General features: G+C 43.5%; 1 protein-coding gene across 1 annotated transcript in view; it reads right to left on the reverse strand.

Moving 5' to 3' along the window:
- The window catches only part of cntn3a.1 (contactin 3a, tandem duplicate 1), a gene marked incomplete at both ends in the record, with an annotated part of 94670 nt that overhangs the window by 25985 nt on the left and 43685 nt on the right, over positions 1-25000 (reverse strand). Inside the window, 5 exons of the mRNA XM_080832407.1 lie at positions 8398-8527; positions 16342-16481; positions 20006-20190; positions 20554-20656; positions 22414-22617. Coding sequence (XP_080688533.1) covers positions 8398-8527; positions 16342-16481; positions 20006-20190; positions 20554-20656; positions 22414-22617 — 762 coding nt within the window. The remainder of the gene's footprint in view (positions 1-8397; positions 8528-16341; positions 16482-20005; positions 20191-20553; positions 20657-22413; positions 22618-25000) is intronic.

Below are 25000 nucleotides of genomic sequence, written 5' to 3' on the forward strand. Positions count from 1 at the left end.
AAGACCTGTTGCCATGATCACCTTCCAGAAGAAGGAAAAGGCTAGCGCGCGCTAAAGATTTATAAGCACTGCACCTTCCTGAAGAAGGGTTCCATTAGCTCAAGGTTAAAAGCACCTCCCTGAAGCGAGGACTTTACTGAAAAGAAAAAAAAGCAGGCCTGTTGCTATGGTGTAACGCAAAAAAGGCATAATGATAGCGCTTTATCTGAACTTGAAAACTTTCTAGGCCTATTTTCTCCGGAGATTTCTGTATACATTCCTGTTCGCCTTTGATGAAGGGAACACACTTTTCACTTTCTGTTTTCCTGTTGGGCCTTCTGGTAGGCCTCTTGGTGCATTGTTAAAAGAAAGAAAAAAGGGCTAAAAAGAAGGATATAGTCTGAAACGTATAGAGACATACCTGTCTAGCCGGATTTTAACAATAAGAGAAAATGGGAAACAAGGGATCTAAAATGGATGACAAATCCCAGTTAGAAGGGGACATGAATCATGTGGCAATACAAGGAAATGCTGACTGTGTGATGCACAGACATATGTGGAAACAAGATTTTTAATTTTAAGGAGTCTCTTTAAGAGATAAAGAAAAAGAGTCAGAGATACTCTAATATACTAATACTTGTGTGTTATTTTTCATTGGGGTTGAGGCGAACTGTTTTCAATGGGTAAAACACTGATAATTATAGTCAAAATTTATGCAATTAAAGGACTGATTTCTCATTACTGAGATGCCTTGACCCGGAACCAGTAGGGGACTGATCACCCCAGGGAAATTCCCTGGCCTCATCCTCCTCACAAAACGAGTGAGATGGAGGACCTCTGGTCGGGCTCGGGTTACCCAGCATTGCGATCTCAAGAACAAACTATGAGAGTCTGAAAATAGAAACATAACTAACCCTAGTGTGAAGAATAAACTTAAGGTAATTTAAAAGGTTTCAATATCAGTTAAGGGTATTAAGAGAAATGCATAAAATGACTTAGAAATGGGTAAAAGTGCGTCAAAATCAGAAGACGTACATGATAAAGAGAATAAGAGATGGATTTAAAATGTCTACAACAAAAAAAAAATTGTAAACACAGCTTTGAAAATGTTTTTGCATTATTGGTTGCGCCAAATAGAGAAAAGCTTACGTTAATGGTGGCAAGAAAGCCAATGATTTTTGTTTTGGTTTATTTTGGCAAGAGGGCCAATGATTTTTTGTTTTGTTATGTTTTGTGTAACTGTACCTGCTGAGCAGTAACCAGAGAATAACATGCACAGAACAGAAAAAGAATGAGACATCTAAAGGCAGTCATACACGTAACCCATTACTTTTGAAGAGTCTGAAACGGGACAGATATTTAAAATGCAGATTATGTTAAAAAAAAAACATGCTCTACAAACTTATTAGGAAGAGATGTGATGTGGGTTGAGCATTAGAATTGTTCCAACAATACATGGGTTTTAGAATAAATTAAACAATGTTGTCCCAAAATGTTATGTATTGAATATACACTGTTTAGGCCAAACGATTTAAAGAGAAATGTAAGCCTGTGACACTAACTATATTAACTTAGATTGATGCATTGGACTAACACAGGATGGGTGGGGGCTGAGTGCTGGCTCAAAAGACTATATTCTCACAAGCCATGAGCTCAAACTTAGCTACAGTTCGAGAGACAGTCAATTGTTGTTGAACATCTTGTGCTGTTCTCCAGATAAGAAGATTTAAGCAGAAACAATCCACAAAATTAGCAGCTGTGGTTCACTAAAGTAAAGCTATCTTTTAAAAAGCACCTCAGCCACAGACAAAGAAATAAATTATGTATTTTCTGAGAATGACTAACTTCTGTAGATAATGGATTCCTAACCACGCGTTAGAAACACAAATGTTGCAGAGTTTACTTAATTCTTAGCCTGTGTCAGCTGGACATATTATTAAAAAGCCTGAAGATGGAAAACAGGCATTTGAGCAGTTAAAACAACTGTTATTTAGAATATAAATTATGTCTAAGCATATACACGACAAAGCCATTCGTACAAGCCGTAGACTAAAAACAAAACAAAAAGAAAAGATGATATGATATTTGTGTTAATGCATAAGGGGGGACTTAAAGTTGATACCAGTGGCATACTATTCCACACGGCTAGATCCAGTAGCCCAAGCAATGTCTGAATGTTTACAAGCAGTAGTGGCTGCAGCCTTGGCGGTGCAGGCCTCTGCTCCTATTGTACTAAACAGACACTTACACTGAAAGTTCCACATGCTTATTTTTTATTTGATTTTTTTTGCTCTCACAGCCTCATATCACTTTTGAGCACTGTGTGACATTTAAGCCAGCTACACTTTTATTTAAAGCAGAGGACAGATCAAAACTATGGCAGCCAGAGCTGACTTACAGGATATGCCTATTCCAAAAGCTGATTTAACCATTGTTGATGGTTCAAGCAAACAAACCTTGAACACATAGCCACTACTTCCACACTATTCCGCACAGGCAGCGGAACTGATTAAACTGATAGTGCACACACATGCAAAAGAGTTTCATTGGGAAACCACAAAGCAGACAAGGCCACTAACCAAGCAGAAAGTTTTATTACTTTTATTTCTTTTATTATGATTTTAGTAATCCAAGAAGCCTATTGGAACAACAGGTTCTGATACGATGTTGACCATTATTTTACTCCATATAGCTTTTGCTGTCTGCCTTTCTTGATTTAGTGCAAAACCCCTTGAGCTGCAACAACCATCTGAGATACATACACATTTGAAGAATTAAAACACACAATACTAAAACATATGCTGCAATATTGAGCCATGGTGAAAACATGCCTCAATAAGTGGGGATAGTAAGCATATATTTTTAGTTCTTGTTTTTATTTTATGAGTAAGAAAGTTAATCATTCATCATTGATTTGATATTGTTTTACTTCTTATTGAATAATTTAGTTTGAAAGATGTTTAAACATTCAGTTATAGATTTTATTGAGTTAAATCCCAACGAAAGAAAGAAATATTGTCTAGCCATAGACAATCACTGCTCATACAACCCCCAGTCAGCCGGACTGGTAGAAAAGAAAGAACCGATCTATTGAAAGCCAATTCAGAGAGAGAAATTAGTGATATTAAGCATGCATGTTGATATCACTGTTTGAAATGATGTATGGAAGAATCTAAACTGCCTAAGTTCTTAAACCATTTGCCAAAACAGACAAAGAGATTGAAAATACATGGCAAAGATGATGTTGAAACTAAATGCTCTCAGACTTCTCTCCCCTACACAGGAACACTGTGAGACTGAAACCAAGGTTGGGCCAGGAGACTGGGTCCTAATCAACAGTCTCAAAAGAAAACATTTCCACTTGCCCAAGTGGGACAGAGCATACCAAGAGCTACTGTCAACATCTACCACAGTCAAAATAGCTGAGAGAGCCACGTGGATACATCTGACTCACTGTAAACGGGTAAGCCTGCAGATGGCGGATGCAGAGGAGTAAGGACCATCTTTCTTTGCTGTTTCCAGGTATTGCCCGCAGTGACAGAAAGACCAGTCTACAAAGGGGGGTTGATGTATAGATTCTTCTCGTCTCAAACGCTGGCAGTAGATATAGTACTGTCCTGTGGGATTAGAACCGAGTGGAAATTGTGGAGTAAAAGGTCTATTCCTCTGCAAAGTCATGGGAGGTTACGCAAAGTGGGCCAAAGTATGTGGGGGACTCCTAGTAACGACTGTGGGATTTTACATTGTTGGTCTAATAACATGCTTATAAATGATAGCTATACAGCATCACTTTTCACATTTTAATGCCAGACAATGCTTCACCACCTCCACACATTATTAGCAAAGATGCTGTGTTTGAATGCTATTTAAAACCTGGGGAAAAGAACGATGCACACCTAGGACACATATTACATATGTGCTTGATAATGGAAGAGAAATACAGTTAAATACTTCATCTGAATGTAAAACTGCGGGGATGTGTTTGAATGGCAGACTTCTTGAAGTACAGGACATAGCCATAGCTGATATGTGGTGGTTATGTGGGAATTGTGAATTAAGAGCTACACTGCCTGTGGGTTGGTCTAGAACAATGTTAGTACAACCTTTTCAGATTACCCCCAGGTCCAAGATACACCAGTACCTGAGGAACGTTCCAATGCATTCCGTACGAGGAAGGAGAGAAGCAGGGTTCGACAGCCTGGGCATTCCCCAGGGCATTCCAGACGACTACAAGGCCTTGAACCCAGCAGCGAGTGGCCTGGCATCTACCCTCTGCCCCTGGTGCGTCATCGGAACACACACAGATTGGATTAATTTCCTTTACTACGCAGAGATGAAATTCCAAAACCTGACCAGAGACGGACTACAAACGATCAGAGAAGAACTACACACCAACTCCAGGGTAACACAGCAAAACACGGCTGTGCTTGAGATCCTCACTGCCGAGAATGGAGGCATTTGTGTCATGCTTGGTACTGACCAATGTTGCACACATGTCCCTGACAACACCAGAGATGGGGACTACCTAAAGATCATCCGTGATGGGGGAACCAGACTGCCCAAACACATTTTCCACAAAGAGACTGTTTACATTTTCCTGCCCACTGTAATATTCAACAACCGATGTGTTCTGCAAAAGGCAGAAGGCCTTCAAGGACACAGCAAAGAAACCTTGTTTGAATGTTATCTGAATCCTAGGCGAGCTAATGAACCACACATAGTCGACGCTCACTATGTTGGCCTACAAATGCAAAGTATTCAAATGTGTGATGAGAAATATGATGACATTTTTGAGTGATTGACTGATGATGATATGGAGTGATGCTCAGTAATGTTCTCTGTTCCGAAAATCCATGTGATGAAGCTCAGAATGATGATTTTGAAGTTATCCATTGAAATTGATAATTAACGCTGAAGAAAGATGATTTGTGATTTTGATTGTGTTTGTAATTTTTGATTATCCATTGAAACGGATAAAAGGAGGGATTGATAGAGATTATTTCCAAACACTGTTAATGACTTAAGAATATAATAATCAAGTGCCTTGTATTAATATATTCCTTGTATGAATTATGTGCTTATGAAAGAAGGAGCACAGCTTTTCTCTGTGTGTGTGTAACTAGAATATTAGGTGCCACTAAGTCTGCATATGAACAAGAGCATGTTTAGACCAGAGGAGATAAGAAAGGAACTGTGCTTCTTCCGACCTTGTGCAAAACTGCCACCCTTGCAAGACAGGGAGCCTCGGACGTGAGAAATCCACCACGTGATCATCCCTGCTGAAAGCCAAACTTCTTACTATATAAACCCCGTGCGAAGGGTTTATCAGGGCCTTCACTGTCAGCCTCGGCTGGTAGGGGAGCCCAATTGCAATTGTCTTTGTTTGTCTGTCTAATAAATATACTTTCATGCAGCTCCGGAGTCCTGAACTAACTAGGGTGATTTTTCACCTATCATAATGTGTGTGTGTGTGTGTGTGCACATGTGTGAGTGTATGGGTGTGTTAGTTTGTGTGTAAGTGTGTGTGTGCGTTCAAGTCTGTGTGTGTAAGTGTGTGTGCGTGCTGTGTATTTGTATGTGTGAATGTGCGTGCACATGTGTGTGTGTATGGGTATGTAACTGTGTGTGTGTGCGTTCACATGTGTGTGTGTGTATGGGTATGCAACTGTGTGTGTGTGCGTGCGTGCTGTGGAATGCCTTTAATAAGACATATTAATGCAAGGGTCTTCCCCCGGAGCCTCTCTCCTGTGGCCCAATCAAGCGCTCTTCTGGAAAATGCAAAGCGAGTGGAGAGAGAGTGAGGAGTGAAGTGAGAGAGAGTGAGAAGTGAAGTGAGAGAGAGATAGAGAGAGAGAGGGAGAGAGAGATGGAGAGAGAGTGAGAAGTGAAGAGTGAGAGATATAGTGAGAGAGAGATAGAGAGAGAGAGGGAGAAGGAGAGAGAGTGAGAGAGAGGGAGAGAGAGTGAGATGTGAAGTGAGAGAGAGATAGAGAGAGAGATAGAGAGAGAGGGAGAGAGAGATGGAGAGAGAGTGAGAAGTGAAGAGTGAGAGATATAGTGAGAGAGAGATAGAGAGAGAGAGGGAGAAGGAGAGAGAGTGAGAGAGAGGGAGAGAGAGTGAGATGTGAAGTGAGAGAGAGATAGAGAGAGAGATAGAGAGAGAGGGAGAGAGAGATGGAGAGAGAGTGAGAAGTGAAGAGTGAGAGAGAGTGAGAGAGAGATAGAGAAAGAGAGGGAGAGATAGAGAGAGAGAGGGAGAGAGACTGAGAGAGAGATAGGAAAGAGAGGGAGAGAGAGTGAGAGATAGAGAGAGAGAGGGAGAGAGAGAGAGATGTGAAGTGAGAGAGAGTGAGAGAGAGAGAAGTGGAGTGAGAAATAGAGAGAGAGAGAGTGAGAGAGAGATAGAGAGAGAGAAGGAGAGAGAGTGAGTGAGATGTGTCTGTCCCCGGCGTCTCCTGGAGCCTTTCATGGGGGGTGCGGTAGAGCCGGCGGCACATCTCTCGTCACCAGGCTTCTCACCGCTCCGCTCCGCTCTGCTCTGTATGCAAACCCAGGCTTCCGAGGCTTCTTCAAAGACACGCCAGAGTCAGGCACAAACGACAGCAGTGGAGGGGGGGGGGGGGGGGGGGCACACTTATTAGTTTCTGCCACCGTGTGCAAAAAACAGGGATGGAATGCCACCTCCTTTAATCTCCACGGTGACAACAGGTCTGATGATTAAAGTTCGGCGACAGTTACGCCGTCTCACGGGAGGAAAAGTGCTAAAACTTCAGGAAAATAAAGCTTGAGAAAGAACGTTTTCTTCTTTTCCGGGGAAATGAATTACGACACAAGCGTACATAAAGTAATTACACAGTCAAAACAACTCATGGCGCCTCAACAACAGTGCATCATTAAAATGATATGTAGAGACACGAGGAGCCTATTACTGCGAGGGTGTCGATTCCCCCCCAAAGTTATTTCATGTAGACAAGTACCAGAGGGAGTCGAGAGAGGTCCCCATCAGTGAGGGAGGGGGAGTAGAGAGAGGTCCCCATCAGTGTGGGAGGGGGAGTAGAGAGAGGTCCCCATCAGTGAGGGAGGGGGAGTAGAGAGAGGTCCCCATCAGTGAGGGAGGGGGAGTAGAGAGAGGTCCCCATCAGTGAGGGAGGGGGAGTAGAGAGAGGTCCCCATCAGTGAGGGAGGGGGAGTAGAGAGAGGTCCCCATCAGTGAGGGAGGGGGGGGGGAGTGGAGAGAGGTCCCCATCAGTGAGGGGGGGGGAGTCGAGAGAGGTCCCCATCAGTGAGGGGGGGGGGGGAGTAGAGAGAGGTCCCCATCAGTGAGGGAGGGGGAGTAGAGAGAGGTCCCCATCAGTGAGGGAGGGGGAGTAGAGAGAGGTCCCCATCAGTGAGGGAGGGGGAGTAGAGAGAGGTCCCCATCAGTGAGGGAGGGGGGGAGTGGAGAGAGGTCCCCATCAGTGAGGGAGGGGGAGTAGAGAGAGGTCCCCATCAGTGAGGGAGGGGGAGTAGAGAGAGGTCCCCATCAGTGAGGGAGGGGGAGTAGAGAGAGGTCCCCATCAGTGAGGGAGGGGGAGTAGAGAGAGGTCCCCATCAGTGAGGGGGGGGGAGTAGAGAGAGGTCCCCATCAGTGAGGGGGGAGGGAGAGTAGAGAGAGGTCCCCATCAGTGAAGGAGGGGGAGTAGAGAGAAGTGAGAGGTCCCCACTAGTAAGGGGGTGGGGGGAGTAGTGAGAGGTCCCCACTAGTAAGGGGGTGGGGGGGGGGGGGGAGTAGAGAGAGGTCCCAATCAGTGAGGGGGGGGGGGGGGAGTAGAGAGAGGTCCCCATCAGTGAGGGGGGGGGGGGGGGAGTGGAGAGAGAGGTCCCCATCAGTGAGGGTGGGGGGGGGAGTAGGGAGAGGTCCCCATCAGTGAGGGGGGGAGTAGAGAGAGGTCCCCATCAGTGAGGGGGGGGGGAGTAGAGAGAGGTCCCCATCAGTGAGGGGGGGGGGAGTGGAGAGAGGTCCCCATCAGTGAGGGGGGGGGGGGGATTGGGGAGCATTTGTTCTCGTATTGGGTGTAGGCTGAAAGACTCTCCTGACTCTCCACGGCTACATCCATGTAACAGAAAGTGTTGAGAAGAATTTTTTGAAATTCTCATAAAGATCCGCTTACCGATGACCCTGAGCTCGTAACAGGAAGCGAAAATGTAACTTTTCATGAAATTCTCACCGATGACCTTACCGATTCAGAATCAAATACAAAACATTCCATTCAAGTAAACGTGTACTGCATAATGTAGCATATATGTAAGGGATAATGTGTAGAACGGATAAATAATATAATAACGGACCGCAGAACGTTGGGAAGCCCCATCAAGTGAATGGAGCATTCTACAGCATTAAAAAGAGCCGTGTAATAAGTGAAATAAGTACAGCCTTACCGACGACCCGGAGCTCTGCGTTGGTGTAAACCCGGCCGTGGCGGTTCTCTGCCACGCACTGGTACATCCCGGCGTCTGACGGCGTCAGGGATGAGATGGTCAGGGCGCCGTTGACAACCTGCACTTTGCTCTGTACAGAAAGGAGGCAGAAACACATAGACAGGTATGACAGGTCTTCATGTCAAAGGCACTGGCTTCTCTGAAAGGAAGGATACTGCTCGTCCATGTGTTTGCTAGTGAGACTGTGTTTATTTATTCATTCACCCACACCTCTGTAAACCCTCAAAGCCGTCCAGCGAGGTCGGTGAAAGGTCAACTCCAACGTTATACAGTACAAAAAGCCTTTGCTGAGAGAAATAACAGTTCTGAGGTACGAGAGACGAAAGAAAAACAACATTTGAATGAGCTTTTGTTGCAAAACAGCAGCGGTGAGGGCAGTGTCAGATGACCATTCAGAGAGAGTCCTTTGTAAACAAGACCGTACAGCTCATGCCCCTTGAGATGAAGAGTGCCTATGTACAATTCAGCCTTTACTCACACACACACACACACACACACACACACACACACACACACACACACACACACACACACACACACACACACACACACACACACACACACACACACACACACACACACACACACACACACACTCACACACACACACACACACACACACACACACACACACACACACACACACACACACACACACACACACACAACCCTTCAGGAGGCCTGTGTCAAAGGGTGGATGCTTAAAATAACATTCATGTAATCGTGGCCAATCTTGTCTATTGTGATAGAGCACTGCCTCAGTCTCCAAATCCTGTCAACCGCCTCTACTACACACACACTCTCACACACACACTCACACACACTCACACACACACTCACACACACACACACACACACACACACACACACACACACACACACACACACACACACACACACACACACACACACACACACACTCACACACACACTCACACACACACACACACACACACACACACACACACACACACACACACACACACACACACACACACACACACACACACACACACACACACAAACACACACACACACAGACACACACGCACGCACACACACACACACAAACACACACACACAAACACACACTTGTTCTCACCATATGCCAATATTCTGGGTGCTTTTAGAGGTTTGTTGTTGGGGGTTTGGGGGGTTAATACCATAAGAAGGCACTGAGTCACACGTCACATCCACCCTCTCCTTGCTTTGAAGTGGAGGAGCTGGGTGTTTGATGTCATGGCAGTCGGCTCCTTTGGGGGAACGTTTGAAAGAGACTGTCATTTCATCTGAAAAGGGATTAAACCTGACTTTGACACGTGAAGAGACAGGGCTGTGCCTGTATACCAGCGAGGCATGCAAGTGAACCTGTTTGTGTGTGTGTGTGTGTGTGTGTGTGTGTGTGTGTGTGTGTGTGTTCTTCAGCCAACCTGCTGAGTATGCCCACCACTGTGTGAAGAGGCACAGTGATAGCCAGAGGATTTCAGACAGCGCAGCTGATAGCTACCGGGTGATAAGGTAGTCCACGAAAGTTTGTGAAGGTCTTGTTCCTGAATGTAGCAGAGGCATTGTGGCCCTTACAACGACAGCCAGAGGATATCAGACACCCCAGCTGATACCTACCGGGTGATAAGGTAGTCCACGAAAGTTTGTGAAGGCCTTGTGGCTTGGAAAAGTTCACTTCCTACATGAACTAGTTCAGTTCATAGTTCACAAATGTTAAAATTAACTAGTTCAGTTCATAGTTCATAATTCAAAATTTTGAAGTAAGTTCACAGCTCCAAAAAATGAACTAGTTCAGTAATTTTTTTTCAATATGTTGCAAGCTATAATTTTTCTAAATCTCTATATGTCTGCAATACCGCTCCCGGCCGCTACGCAACTTCGGCGCTCTCACACTTGCCAGGCATAGACAGTCGGAGAAAGCACTGTATTTTTCGCCTGGAAGTCTCTTCAAATCTGGCACCTTCTTGAACGAAATTAAAGAGTGAACGTGCCGTTCACAGACACCAGAATGAACGAGTTCATAGTATAGTTCATCAGGCAGTAAAACAGTACGTTTAGTTCACGTTCACCAAAATTATGAACGAGTTCATGAACTTTCTTCAATGAACGAGTTCAGGTAAAACACTGTTCACAGGCATCCAGCTGATTGCTAACAGGTGATTACCTATACCCATTACATATTCGTGTCATCACAGTTTTCTTCTTTCAATTATTTGAAATAATCTAACAGTATCATGTCACCATTAATGTAAGTTGTCACGGCAGCAATCATCAAGTTTGCTGCTATGACAGTTTAATAGCGCGTGACCCTGAATAACATGTACTGTCAATGGTCACATGACAGCATTATATCACTAATCCAAACTAGTATGAGAGGGAATGCCAAAAAATAGCATATGTAATGACATGTATGACCTGCTTATATCAGTCTTATGACGGCTTCAGAAAAGAGCACCTGTGATGTGGGTGTGCTGCACTGCAGTGAATTGTGGGATGGCGGCTGGAGGACTCCGCTGGGGAAACTCAAAGATCCCCTCCTGGCAGGAGGAGACAAATGGCGTAGATCAGCTTTATGGCTGTCATTAATTAGGCCTGACGTTCCCCTAAAATCAGCACTTTCTGCCCGGCGACCACAGAGACCCTGTTTGTGCACCTTGTGCTGAGTATGCTGAGATTACACGCCAGCGAGGTGCGCGCCTAGCGCCACGTTCGAACGACGCTGGCAGCTGTTCTGCATGCCTATGCGTTACATGCGGGAGCGCTTACGAAACAGGAGGGCCAGAACGAGACAACAGACATGACTAATCCATCTCAGTGACAGCCCAGAGCCCCGCCAGCAGAATCGCTCCTGTGTGTCAGGTCTCTCTTTGTGGTTGACTGATATGACACAAACACACACACACACACACACACACACACACACACACACACACACACACACACACACACACACACACACACAGACACAAACAGACACTAACTAACTGCCTAGGTAGCGGCGTGTCATATAAAGGTGGCTGCAATGTCTGACATACAGTCCGCCCTCCGAGAGCAGAATAAAGGGAGCCCTATTAGACATGCTTTCTTTAATGGGAAATAACAAATGACAGCCTCCTTTTTTCCGTCCTCCCTTTTTTTAACACGCTTGACCTTTGGCGAGGAAATCGATTTAATTCTTTCTGGCAGAAGACGGTGACATTTTCAGAATGGAAACACCATAGCTCATTAATACACTACACCTTTGCCTCTGTCAGGTATATCCAAATACTTCAGCCCAGATGACTAGCTCGCAATGAGGAAATATGAACAAAAGAAAAATACAGAACAAAGATGGCTCCATGGTCCAAAGGTTTTTGTGGAGAATTCAGGTATAGATTTCTTTGTTTCATGGTTGCTTTGTTCACGATTGATTTAACTGAACGATGAATTGATTTTGCTAGTATGAAAGTCAATCATAACATATAGCTTTACCTCAAGGGAAGCAGTACAGCAAAAAAAAAAAACAGATAACACTTCCTGTGCGACGTCAGATCCACCTCTCACAATGTACAACAATAATATCTTGTGACGTTCCTGTGAGAACCTACAAAAAACTATGAATGCATAGTGTCATCAAGCAGGACCGTCTCTCACGTCAGAAGAACTCTGAGACATGGGGATTTGGCTTTTCTGCTCTGGTTTCATTCAAATCCCCCACCACAGGACGAGAGGCGAAGCACGACACATTATGGCATCGGCCCGAGATAGGGCATCTCTGAAGCAGAGTCGAGCCAGTGTCAGCAGGGGAGTCTGGAACATTCTAATAAAAGAATGCGTTCATCAACAATGTAAGACTCTAAAATTCCACGTGCAAAGATGTTCTTTAGAACGTTCCTTCTAGCACATTCTAAACACACTGGTTTGGCGGTAACGGCTGAAGGGTTAATCAGCAGTGTGGCATGACACCCACACCCTCCAGTCTTTAGTTCTTTAGAGACTTCAGAGGAGGGCTGTCAGTATAAGTAGGGGTTCAAGTGGGGATCTGTGAAGAGGAGGAGCCCTTGTCCAGTGAGGTCGTGAACTAACAGACCAGACAGCAGACGGTATAAATAGGGACTATTTCTTCAGAACTGTATACATTGTGCTCTGTAGATGGGTTTCGTCCACAGTAACAAGAAACACAATGTTGCTGTTGATTTTTCTAAACTACATTTTTTAAACTAGAATCTATTTCCCCTTCAGCTCCACTGTATTGGTGGAATTTCAGTCAGTGGTCTCAAATATTAAACTAACTTTCTAAATATCCGGATACCAGTGGAGAGAAGCCAGAGTATTCTCATTTTTCTTTTACCTTATTAATTTACTTTCTGTACCTTGTGCTATTTTGGATGAACAAACATTTCAAATGAAATTTAATTAATAAAAGCTCTCCCCAAACCACTCCTTTCTATTTTTTCATTATTATTAATATTTGCATTTAATTCATGGTTCAGGAACTGTGTTTTTCATTATAAGGCCGACTTGCCTGTTGCCTAATCTCTTTATTTACTTAAGTGCTTAAATAAGCTTCATGCTAGCAGTAATGCTGCATTTAAGTAGCAAAACTGAAAAGTCCCGGTAAAAATCCACTTGGTATGCTAGAAAAAAAAACATTCTGATTCTCTAAAGGAAACTATATTTGGACTTTTGCTTAAAATAAAAGAGCACGGACAGCTCTGATGGTGCTGATTCATACTGAGCACGACTGCTTTGATCCCAGTCGCTGCAGGAACAGCTACTCTGTGAGGCAGCGGCTCAGCTGTGTGCAGTGCAGAAACACAGTTAGGTTAGTAAGGCTTCGTAAGAGCACACTGACACAATGATATAAAACTACCGGCCCCATTTTCATGAAACTTGGTGGAAAGGTGCAGCTTGTGCCAGGGAAGAAGCCATTTAATTTTTGAGCTGAGCTGATTCACCGGGTGCACCCACAAATGTAGTTCAATTTCACTGTTGTGAGGTATGGCATTGGGCCTTGGCGGGTGCCCAGTTAGTTAATGAAGTCACCGCTGCCGTGACACCTGCGTAAACTGCCATTCTCTTGGTTTGGAGACCGTATGGATCCTGTTGCTGTGTGAGGCTACAGCTGTGCAATGAAGCAGAAGAAAAGGAGCCGCCATTCTACATTCTTTGTTTGGTCAGTGCGAGCAGTTTATGTGTAGGGATGAGAATCGATAAGATTTTAACGATTCCGATGCCTTATCGATTCCTGCTTATCGATTTGATTCTTTATCGATTCTCTTATCGATTCTTATCGGGCAAGGGGTGAAAAAAGTTGCTTTTAACGGGTTTATTTACATTCATTTTCTTTTATATAATTTTCTATTATGCTGCACAATAGCAGAACCGTTAAAGAATTTTGCTGACGATTCCAAAGAATCGGTTTACTGGGAACCGGTTCTAAAAAAGAACCGGTTGTCGATTCTCATCCCTATTTACAAGTTGACAATGGGGTAACCCTGAAGGAGACGCAGCGGAAGGAGACGCAGCGGAAGGAGACGCAGCGGAAGGAGACGCAGCGGAAGGAGACGCAGCTGGTCTCCTGCATGGAGTGATTTGGATGCCAGGAAGCGGAGGTTAGCTCCGATGGGCTCCAGCCCAGTGTCACCCCTGAGCGTAGTAAGTGCTTATTAGAAGGACTGCTTTGAGACACTGTAATCATTACTGTCTATGGACATGCTTTGGCTTGAGGACAAAAACGGTTAAACGTACTGCACTGAATCTTTTTCCCCGCAAGTTCATGAGCTGAGAATGAGAAATCCGATTTAAAATGGCATAAACACTCACCCCTGTCACAGTTCCGTAACTCAATAAGATCTATAAATGTAGGTGGTATATTCAACGTCTGGAGCACAATGTATCTGCAGCACATTTCAAAAATAGTTTGTTCTCAGCAGTGTCCTCAACTTCAAAGATGATCCCACATATTCATCACCGTCAAGTTTCACTCACAGAGAATCTTCAGTTGGCTCATATCTGCCTGCAGTTGCAAACCACCTCCATAATAGCTTTGACTTCCACCTCTAAAGTATGCAGGTCCAGCACATCCCTCCAATTACACCACAGAAGGCTCCATTACCAAGCAGGCCAGTGCAGGAAAGTTGCTCTTTCAACTGCTGGATTAGTGTTAATACTGGGAGCAAAAAGGGAGCTTTGGAGGGAGATTACTGCAGGGATTTCTGTTTTAAGAACAGCATTAAATCTCCTCTTCTGGCTGCATCTGTAAAACTGTAACAGAATGAAGGCTTCAGCCCACTACCACAACCAGTCTGTCTGACTGCCGATGATAAATATGTCAATTATTATGAACTTGCAATGTTGCATTACAACACAGGTATTATTATTATTCTTATTGTTAATAATAACATTAGTAGTTATTAGTACAATATGTTTATTATAATCGTAGTAGTAGTAGCAGCAGCAGTAGTTAAAGTAGTAGTAGTAGCAGTAGTAGTAGTTGCAGTTGTAGTAGTGGTAGTAGTAGTAGTAGCAGTTGAAGTAGTAGCAGTAGTAGTAGTAGCAGTAGTAGTAGTAGTTTCAGCACTGTTTGTACAGAACTCTAATAGTACAGTAACAGGGAGCCATTTGTATAATTGGCATGTGTGCTCTTAGAAATCAACCTCGTGACCTCATTAGTGTTTGAACCTTCCTCTACTGGCTCAGCTACAAGGACATGCAAACTGAAATGAACATTATTGAAATGAACAATGAGAGCAAGCATTGAATAACTGGTTTACCAGTCTTAATAAAATCTGCTTTGCAATTAATCATGAGAAATTCATGTCTGACTTAAGTATCTATACGTAGTATCCATATTACTACATGCTCAGCCCATAAATAAATTATTATGTAGTTATTATATTATTATATAACATAGCATAAATATTTGAAGTTAAAACCGCATACAGTATATATACATATTTTGTCTTCTGTGGTTGTGCTACCCTGTAGCTTAAGCTGTGGACACGTTAACAACATCTGGGGCAGTGTTTCATTTACCTGGGAGAACACATACGGATAAATCACCTGTCTTCTGTGTTTGTGTGAGTTGCTTTGGATATGCTCTGACTATGAATAAATATGACTAAGGATTTGGGGTTTCGAGAGAAATGTCAGTTAAGTTACAGGGCTAATCATCCGTGTTGAGTAAATCAATTACCAATGGATCAACTCTGGTCAGAACAGGTGTGTAGAAGAATAAATCCAACATCAGCACAGCCCTGTATCTCTTATTTGCCCTTCTTCCGTCGCTTTTTCCTACATCCAGCTACGTGGATAAATACAAATGAGGATTAACATTAAGACTTTGGGCCTGTAAGTATTAGAGCACATCAGTAGAATTACCAGACCACCAATTCCTATCGAATGCAGTAAATGTTACTGAATCAGCAATCGTCAGGGGTGTGTTTCACCAGAGTGTCAGTGGACAACTACCGTCGTTAAATAAGAGACTATCGTTTAGAACACTCTCCCTCGATGGTTACCACAGTGGTTTGCAAACAACGCTTTCGGAAAGTGCATTCCAGGAAGATATGTAAAGGAACTGATCCCAACAACATTTCCCATCTCCCTCTCTCCTACCGTATTTTGAAGACCCAACTCTTCAGAGAGCACCTCCCTTCCTTAACTGGCACTTCGACTAGTGCTTAACTTGCACCTAAAGCAGTTACATTCCTGCACTTCTTTTTCTTTCCAATACATTTTTTTTTCTATTTCTTATGTAAAGTAGTGTTTATTGTTACACCAGGGTTCTAATGCTCGTAGCTTGTTTGTTTTCTCCCTTTGGACAAAAGCGTCTCCTAAATGACTAAATGTAAATGTAAATCTACCTCCAACAGTTCCAGTCTAACACTCTCTTACCTCCAACGGCTCCAGTGGTTCCCCGTTCTTCAGCCACCTGTAGGAGGCCTTGGGCTTGGCGCTGGCCTTGCACTCCCACACCACAGACTCGTCGATGGGCCTCTGCAGGTCCTGAGGCTTCTCTGTCAGGTGTGGCGGCGCTGAAAGTTAACGATACAAGAAGGAAAAGATTTTTTTTTTTTTAAACCTGAAAACTAAATTAAACCTTCACCTTCATGCTGGGCTCCTCGCTCAGTGAAGAGACGAAAATCGATAAATTGTTTTGATAAATCAGTGAGCCAACCAACCATTGAATGAGCCTATTAATGAATAAAGCAAGCCATTAATCAATCGTCCCCTCATTAGAATCTCTAAGAGCAGCGGTTACAATGTATGCATTATTCAATAGAGATTTGTATTTACAGTTAAATGGGGAACAACTTCAGCTTCATCCCTGCCTGAACCATGAAGCTTTCCTAGCAACCATACGTCCACTTCTGACTTCTTCTCTTAGCAACCATACGTCCACATCTGACTTTTCAATATCATTAACAGCTGTCTGTCTGTTTACACGCTGTCTGTAATACGCAGCTAAAACCATACAGTGATGCAACATTAGATTTGTGACCTTCCTGCTGAAAACTCCCAACAGCAGTGATGATGGACATGGATTAGGAACATTTTGTTCTATTTATTATTATTTTTATTATAATTTTATTTTTATTTTTAAAGGTTTAGAGACGGGGCTGCAAGGCGGTTTCTTCAAGCAGATTGCTTTCAGGCGCAGCGAGATTTGTACCTGAGTGGAATCCCTGTTACTGATGGTGTGTTTCTCACAGTCCTCTCTGTATCAGGTCTGTTGTAACGCAGCTGAGTGGAATCCTGATGCCATCTGCCAGGGATGGATAACAAAGTCCAGCCCTCCCTTCTAAAAACACACTCTAGTGTTCTGGAACACAGTGTTTCCATGATCACAGTGACACAGAGATAGCCTGGGTGCCATCCGTGTGTACGCGTTCAACGTTTGTTCAACGTTTGTTCAGCGAGAAGGCAGCAATCAGTGGAACGCGTACAAACGGATGGCACCCAGGCTAACACAGAGACACTTCATATCTACAATAAGAGCATTCTAAGAGCATTCTTTAAATCTATAGTTCACAAGAATCCCTCAAAACTGTTTCGTGTGGTCAAATCCCCAAATACATTTTAAATTGATGACATGAGGAGGTCATGATAAATGCTGTTTCATTGTATCACATTAACATTCAGAAATAGTCAGACAAGACAAGTGGCTCTGATAAAAAGGGATTGGCTGCAGACCCAACTTTGGTGGGGGGGGGATAAAGAGCAGATCTGAACGAAAAGCATCCATATAGTTTTAGCACCAGCTGGCTGACGTCTGATAAACAACCCACTGCCGTATTGATTCTTCTATTCCACCGGGCCGCTGATGGATATCCCGTGAGCACCGCTCTATGGCAAACTACAGATTTTTATCACCTGACAGTGGGCTGGAGAGAAAAAAAAAAACAAAAAAAAACACACTACAAGCCGCTTGGGGAAAACAAGTCGCTCATAATCATGTATGTCTCGGCAGAAAACAGAGAGATGAACGTTGTCGGCAGACATGTGTCTTTTATATGGCCAGCCCTTGTACACCTAACCCCTAGATTTATGAGCGAGAGCTGACATTTTCCCAGCAAGTATTTATCGCTTGTAATTTGTTTTAAACTTTTTGCATATCTATTGCGAACTATTTCAGTAAATGGGACACTTGTCCTCGGGTTAAACTGGGGCCAGCGTAAATATATCACCTGCACCTGGGGTAGGGTGGGGTGGGGGGAGATGGGGGCGGATTATCATGGGGGCGGATTATCATTCTGTGAAAATAAGAAACCTGTGGTTCCCCACTGGCGCTGTCAGGAGGATTCCGAGGATGAACTATTTAGTCTACTCTCATTTGCATTCTCATCGCACACGCATGGCACATACATCTATTTATACGGAATAAGGTTAGCTATGTATAGTCTGATACAGGAGCTGAAACATTTCCAGGATGATTCAATTAGCACGGATGCAAAACTACAGTATAGCGACTTCATTCGAATAATATAACACCGACTCCGATGTGTCTAGGAATGGAGACAAACTAAATTACCACACAAACCAGCCCCATTCTATCAGAAGGAAATTAACTATGTTGCATTGGAGTTCTAGATCATTCTGAGTGCCATGGGTCACATCAATTAGGTAAACAGGAAACGGTGCACAATCACAAACCATCTGAATGGATAGATTGACACATAATTTAACGACTGTATGAACATGTCAGAGTATATTGAACTAGCCCACACTTGGCCGAATTTTAAACCAGCTTCTTATAATGTGACACAGACATATTCAGACACATTCCTCGAGTTCAAGTTAGAATCCTTCTCGAGCTTGAAATACACAGAATCATCAAACAGCTTCTGGTTGGCTGAAGTTGCATTATGTTGCGATCGTCATTTCACGTCTCAGCGATATCGTCTGCATAAACGCACACTTCATCTCTCTTCATGAATAAATGCCATGTAATCTTAACTACAAAAAGCCTCACTGTGTGTTCGCCAAGTTATGTTATCGTCTTCATTAAAACTCCACAGCATTAAAACATGCATGAAATCAACTTCATAAACTTTACATATATAAGTGTGCCAAAGTAACCACACACTAGATGTAAACACCCATTTAAAATGTTGGCCCCCTCTGGCCTCAGTGGATTTGATAGGTTTACACACACACACACACACACACACACACACACACACACACACACACACACACACACACACACACACACACACACACACACACACACACACACACACACACACACACACACACACACACACACACACACACACACACACACACACACACACACACACACACACACACACACAGGATAGGTTTACTCCACACTTTCTTCGCCCCCACAGATCAATGGGAACCACAGAGAGAGAACCCTAGAAATCAAAGGGCTATAGGCAGCTGGCACGTGGAGGAGGGAGGAGGGAGGGAGGATGGAGGGATGGAGGGAGGATAGAGGATGGAGGAATGGAGGAGGACGGAGAGAGAACCCTAGAAATCAAAGGGCTACCGGCCGCTGGCACGATCCTTTTGCTTAAAGCGTGGCAAGTGCTTGTGGAACAGTTAGTGAACCAAAACACCGAAGAGTTCAAAGACTGCATCTTCCCAGGACCACATGGGATAGTTTCATATCAGTTCAGGCTAAATCTAACCACAAAAATAGGAGGTGGTTTCATATAGTTTGGATAAAATGCTGAGCTCTCAAGTACTTAAGTACCCAACATGTATTCATAGATTTAATAATTAGCTTTTTGTCAAAAGCAGGCTATAAAGGCCAGATTGCGCTGTTTCTGCCTGCTATCCTACAGTAACATGGAGAGTTGCTATACTGACTTACCAAAGTAAGTTGCTTGAATGAGTACTCTCGGTGTATGTGTGTGTGTGTGTGTGTGTGTGTGTGTGTGTGTGTGTGTGTGTGTGTGTGTGTGTGTGTGTTGCTGTACCGACTTACCAAAGTAAGTTGTTTGAATGAGTACTATCTGTGTTTGTGTGTATGTGTGTGTGTGTGTGTGTGTGTGTGTGTGTGTGTGTGTGTGTTGCTGTACCGACTTACCAAAGTAAGTGAGTTTCCCCTTCACTGCATTTTTGCCGCGGGCGTTTTCGGCGACGCACTCGTAGATGCCGGCGTCGTCCTGCTGGAAGTAGGGGATGTCGAGCACACCGCTGGCCTTGTTCACATCCACCTTCCTGGGGAACTGGGCTCCCTCCACCCTCCTCCAGCTGATGGAGGGCACAGGGCTGGTGGTGGGGGAGGGACAAAGAGCCATGACTCAGAAGAAGATGAAATATTATTCAGAGCCTCTACAGATTTATTAATGCTTGGATGAGTACTCTCTGTGTATGAGTGTGTGTGTGTGTGTGTGTGTGTGTGTGTGTGTGTGTGTGTGTGTGAGAGTGTGTGTGTGTGTGTGTGTGTGTGTATGAAAAAGAGAGAGAGAGAGAGACAGAGAGAGAGAGAGTGGGAATGTGTGTGGCCATGTGAGTGTGTATGTATGTGTGTGTGTGTGTAATGTGTGACGTGTGACGTGTGTGTGTGTGTGTGTGTGTCTCTCTCTCTCAGCAGTGATCATATTCTCAGTAAATGTCTCGTCTCAGACTTACTTTCCCAGTGCAAAGCACTCCAGCTTCACCGTTTGTCCCTTGGCCACAGAGATGACTTCTGGAAACTGTACTTCTATCTTAGGCTCATATTCACCCATAATACCTGGGAATAGAAACACGTGCTTTCAACAGGATCATTTCAATCTTCCTGAAGTGCTGCTTTTAAAACAGAATAACTCGCTGTCAACCTTTAAATCGGCATCTTAAATCAATATCTTAAATCAATCTTAAGTCAGCCTACTAATCCGACGCATTGTCCTCGCTCAGAAATGGCTAACAGTCTTTCAACAAAACTCCCTTGTTGGCCCGAGACAGACAGCGTCTGCAGCTAGACACAAGGATGGAAGGTAAACGTGGCGAGTAAAAGGGTTGTGGTGCTCAGACAATGCCGTTAACTGTATGGCACTAGGCTAATTGGACATTTAGAATCAGTGTAAGTAGGCCAGTCTAGACTTAAAAAACAAAACAAAAACAAGCTTGAAATACAAAAGAAATAAGGACTTGCAATAAGGACTAATTGGAGAATGTATTTGTGCTATCAGTTGCAATGGTTTTACACTGCACATTTAAACTATAGTAATGTAGATGTATTCTTTCAAATAAACCCCCAAAGAAATGTAACCTAAAGCAAGGCCCTTCTAAATTACAATCATCATTTAAGCAACGGTTCACAGAATTGAACTTCAACTCGATTGCAGTAGCATTGTATGTTGGAACCTCACGGCACAGATGAAGATACCTGTTAGCGGCTTTGATGTGTCTTTATTTGGTCTCATCAGCATGAAAGCTGAGTCACTGATATTGATACTTTTGTATGATCTGTCCATTTTTCACATCAATGGCTCAGGAGCTAATGGACTCCTAGAAAAGCGTGGACGCACAGGCTAGTTTTAAGGTTTGATATTTCATACTTATATGATGAAAATGCAGCCTGTATAAATTCACTGTATTTCTTACGCAATGATTGCCATCGTTTGTATGATAACAGAATGCTTTCTGAATAGAGCCTGGCATCTGCTGCATAGCCATAATAAGATTACCATAAAATAACGTCAATATAAGCCCCCTTTTAGTAGGCCTCGGTCTCTCTGGTGTACAGCATCTCATAAACACTAAACAAGTAATGCATCTGTACAATGTGGAGAACCACAGTCTATTCAGGAGAAGGGAGAAACAGGTGAGACGGAAAGGACAATAACAGAACACAAGGGAGGAGATGATCAGAAACCATTCACCCCACCCAGCCAGGACGAGGATCTAAAATGAACTCCTGCCCCCCCTACCCTTTCCTACTCCTAATGCATCTGTACAATGTAAAGGACCACGGTCTATTCAGGAGAAGGGAGAAACAGGTGAGAGGGGAAGAACAAGAACACAACACAAGTGAGGAGATGATCAGAAACCATTCACCCCACCCAGCCAGGTCATTACAACATGGCTCAACTAAAAAAAAAGAAATTCGTCTCCACCCACTGTGATATGTGGATTAAAGACTGACACTCTCTAAATCAAGGAAGGACTTGTGGACAGCTGTGAGATCAAATTGTAAGGTTGTCAGGGTATCCTTTAAAGAAAAACCTAATGAATTTGAAACAAATGTGAATTTATGCAAATAAATATATACCCAATACGAATTCTGGGTAAATCAACATCCCTACCAACTAAATTGATTTCTTATTGATTTTTTTTTAAGAATGTCAACAATTTGAACATTTTTTTAAAAACTCAGCCACTCTCTCCTCCTCTAGACGACTTTGCTGTGCTGCTGTCTGCAGAGTGAAGCCCCTCTCTGCTGCCCCACCTTAAGCCCGTGACCCTAGGCATCTCGACCTTAAGCGTGTGACCCTAGGCATGGCTCACCATCGCTGCGCAGCACCAGTGGCGTGGGGGGGCCCTGGACGCTGCTCTTGGTCACCGTGTTGGTCACCACGCAGGTGTAGTTGCCCACGTCGGAGAGCTCCACCTTGGCGATGTACAGGTTGCCCGTCTTCTGGGACACGAAGCGACGGGTGTCCTGCTTCACAAACGACGGGTACGCGTTGAATATCCAGGAGAAGGTCAAGTCTGTGGGAGTGGACACAAAAAGAGAGAGAGAGTACTTTCAGGCATTTGTAGGGGTACCGAGACCTAGTTTTTAGCCTTATAATCTAACCCTAACCCTAACCCTTACCCTAAAAAATCCTAAGAAAAAGTTGATTCTGACACATAGAATTTCTTTTATGATCCGATATATCCGCAGCCCACAAAGAGAGAGAGAGATGGACAAAACAAAGAGATGAAAACCAGGGGCTGCAGAGACCGACTGGGCTGGGCTAAATGGCTTGGGTCCCACACAGCAGCGGACGGTATGGAGTCTCTTAAAGCTGAACAGCTTTTCAAAAGACCACTGTACATGATTTTCAACTGATAATGCTTATTAAAGACCACTGTTCATGATTTTCAACTGATACTCCTTATTAAAAGACCACTGCACATGATTTCAACTGATACTCCTTATTAAAAGACCACTGCACATGATTTTCAACTGATAATGCTTATTAAAGACCACTGTTCATGATTTTCAACTGATACTCCTTATTAAAAGACCACTGCACATGATTTCAACTGATAATGCTTACTAAAAGACCACTGCACATGATTTTCAACTGATACTGCTTATTAAAAGACCACGGCACATGATTTCAACTGATACTGCTTATCAAAAGGTCACAAATGTACATAGTTTGATGTTAACACATTTTGAACCTCGTTTTGAACCACCCCAAATATGGATGGCCTTGAAAATTAAAGAACTGAATGCAATTTTGAAGCATAGCATCTGTCTTTAAGACAATTCTTATCATTCTCTGATAAGCATTCAGTGGTAGTTAAAACATCAGGAACCCATGCTGGAACCAGAGCTCTATTCACCGTGGATTGAAACTCTATTCACCGCGGAGTGAAACTTTATTTACCGTGGAGGAAACTCTACTCACTGTGGAGTGAAACTCTACTCACTGTGGAGTGAAACTCTTCAACAATGGATGAGCCCCCCCCCCACAACACTTTTCTGCTTCAGTCCCCTCCACATCGCACATTAATAACACATTCAACTGCACTTTCTGACAAGAGCATGCATTTTTAATGTTTGTTTCTCAAATCAATCTCGTCGAAATCAAAGGTGCTCACAGTGATAAACACAAACGAGAACAAAAAGGTCCCTAATAGATCTATTAAACATTAATGGCCACCCAGGAGCGTGCTGTCATAAGGCTCCCTAGTGCACATCAGTATGATGCTATACACATCTGGGTAAAACATGATTCGTTTTATACATTACTACGTACAGGTTTCAAATAGAACTAGCATCAGGACTTCAGTGGCTTAGAACAGTGTTAAACATTCCCATTGGCCGTGATCTTCTCTTACAAACATCCCACTGAAATGCTACTTTCGTTATGTTCCCTGTTAGAAGTGTACCTGCTATGGTCGTAGGGTCCACGTGTGCCTGATTTAAACATGATTAGTTTTCTTTATCTTCCGTTAGGTGGCTTAAAGTGGTTAACCAGAGGACCACATACTAAGCTTTCAAATGGTGTCCATGAGCTCTAGTGGGTTCAAAGATTAAAGGCCAGCACCCTACCATTCACACACACACACACACACCCTAGCATTTGACACACACACACACACACACACACACACACACACACACACACACACACACACACACACACACACACACACACACACACACACACACACACACACACACACAGAATGATACTATACACACCTGGGCATGGAACATTTGGTAACTTAATCAAGGTAGCAGAACTTTGTGCACTTTTGCGTGTGCGTGACTCAGAGGGATGCGCTTAGGCTGAGTGGAAGCACGAATGCATGCAAATGACATTAAAAACATCTGAAGTTCAAACGGCTTACATAAAGCCATCAAAAGCATGTCTTGCTGTCTGAGTAGCAGTAGTTGCTGTCACACACTGACGATGGCGTAAGGCCGAAACGCGTCTGTACGAAAATAAACTGGTCTTATTTCTAAAGAGAAAAGCTTGAGAGTGCGGTTTTTATTCTACTAATAGTTAACATTCTTTTACTCGCACCCGAAAACGCATTTATATATATTTTTTGAAGTAGAGCGCGCCTATCCCTACTAATTGCTGTCTGAGTTCTCAGTGATGTTGTGGGCAGGAATAAACGAAACACAAAGAAAAAAAGAGAGGGTTGATTTTACCCTTCGGTGAAGCTGAAAGCTTTCGGTCCCATTAGAGAAACAAGGTCAGTGGCATTAGGGTCGAGGACTAAACACAATAATCAAGACGTAACTGTCTTGTACTTCATAGTACTTATATAAGTAATGAATGGAGCAGAGACCAAGGCATAAGGTTGACCATTTACTAGGTGTAACTTCAAGTCTCCAAAGTCAAAAGCTTCTGGCGGACTTATTGAA

This window comes from Sprattus sprattus (assembly GCF_963457725.1).
Source record: "Sprattus sprattus genome assembly, chromosome: 2".
Classification (NCBI taxonomy): Eukaryota; Metazoa; Chordata; class Actinopteri; order Clupeiformes; family Clupeidae; genus Sprattus; species Sprattus sprattus.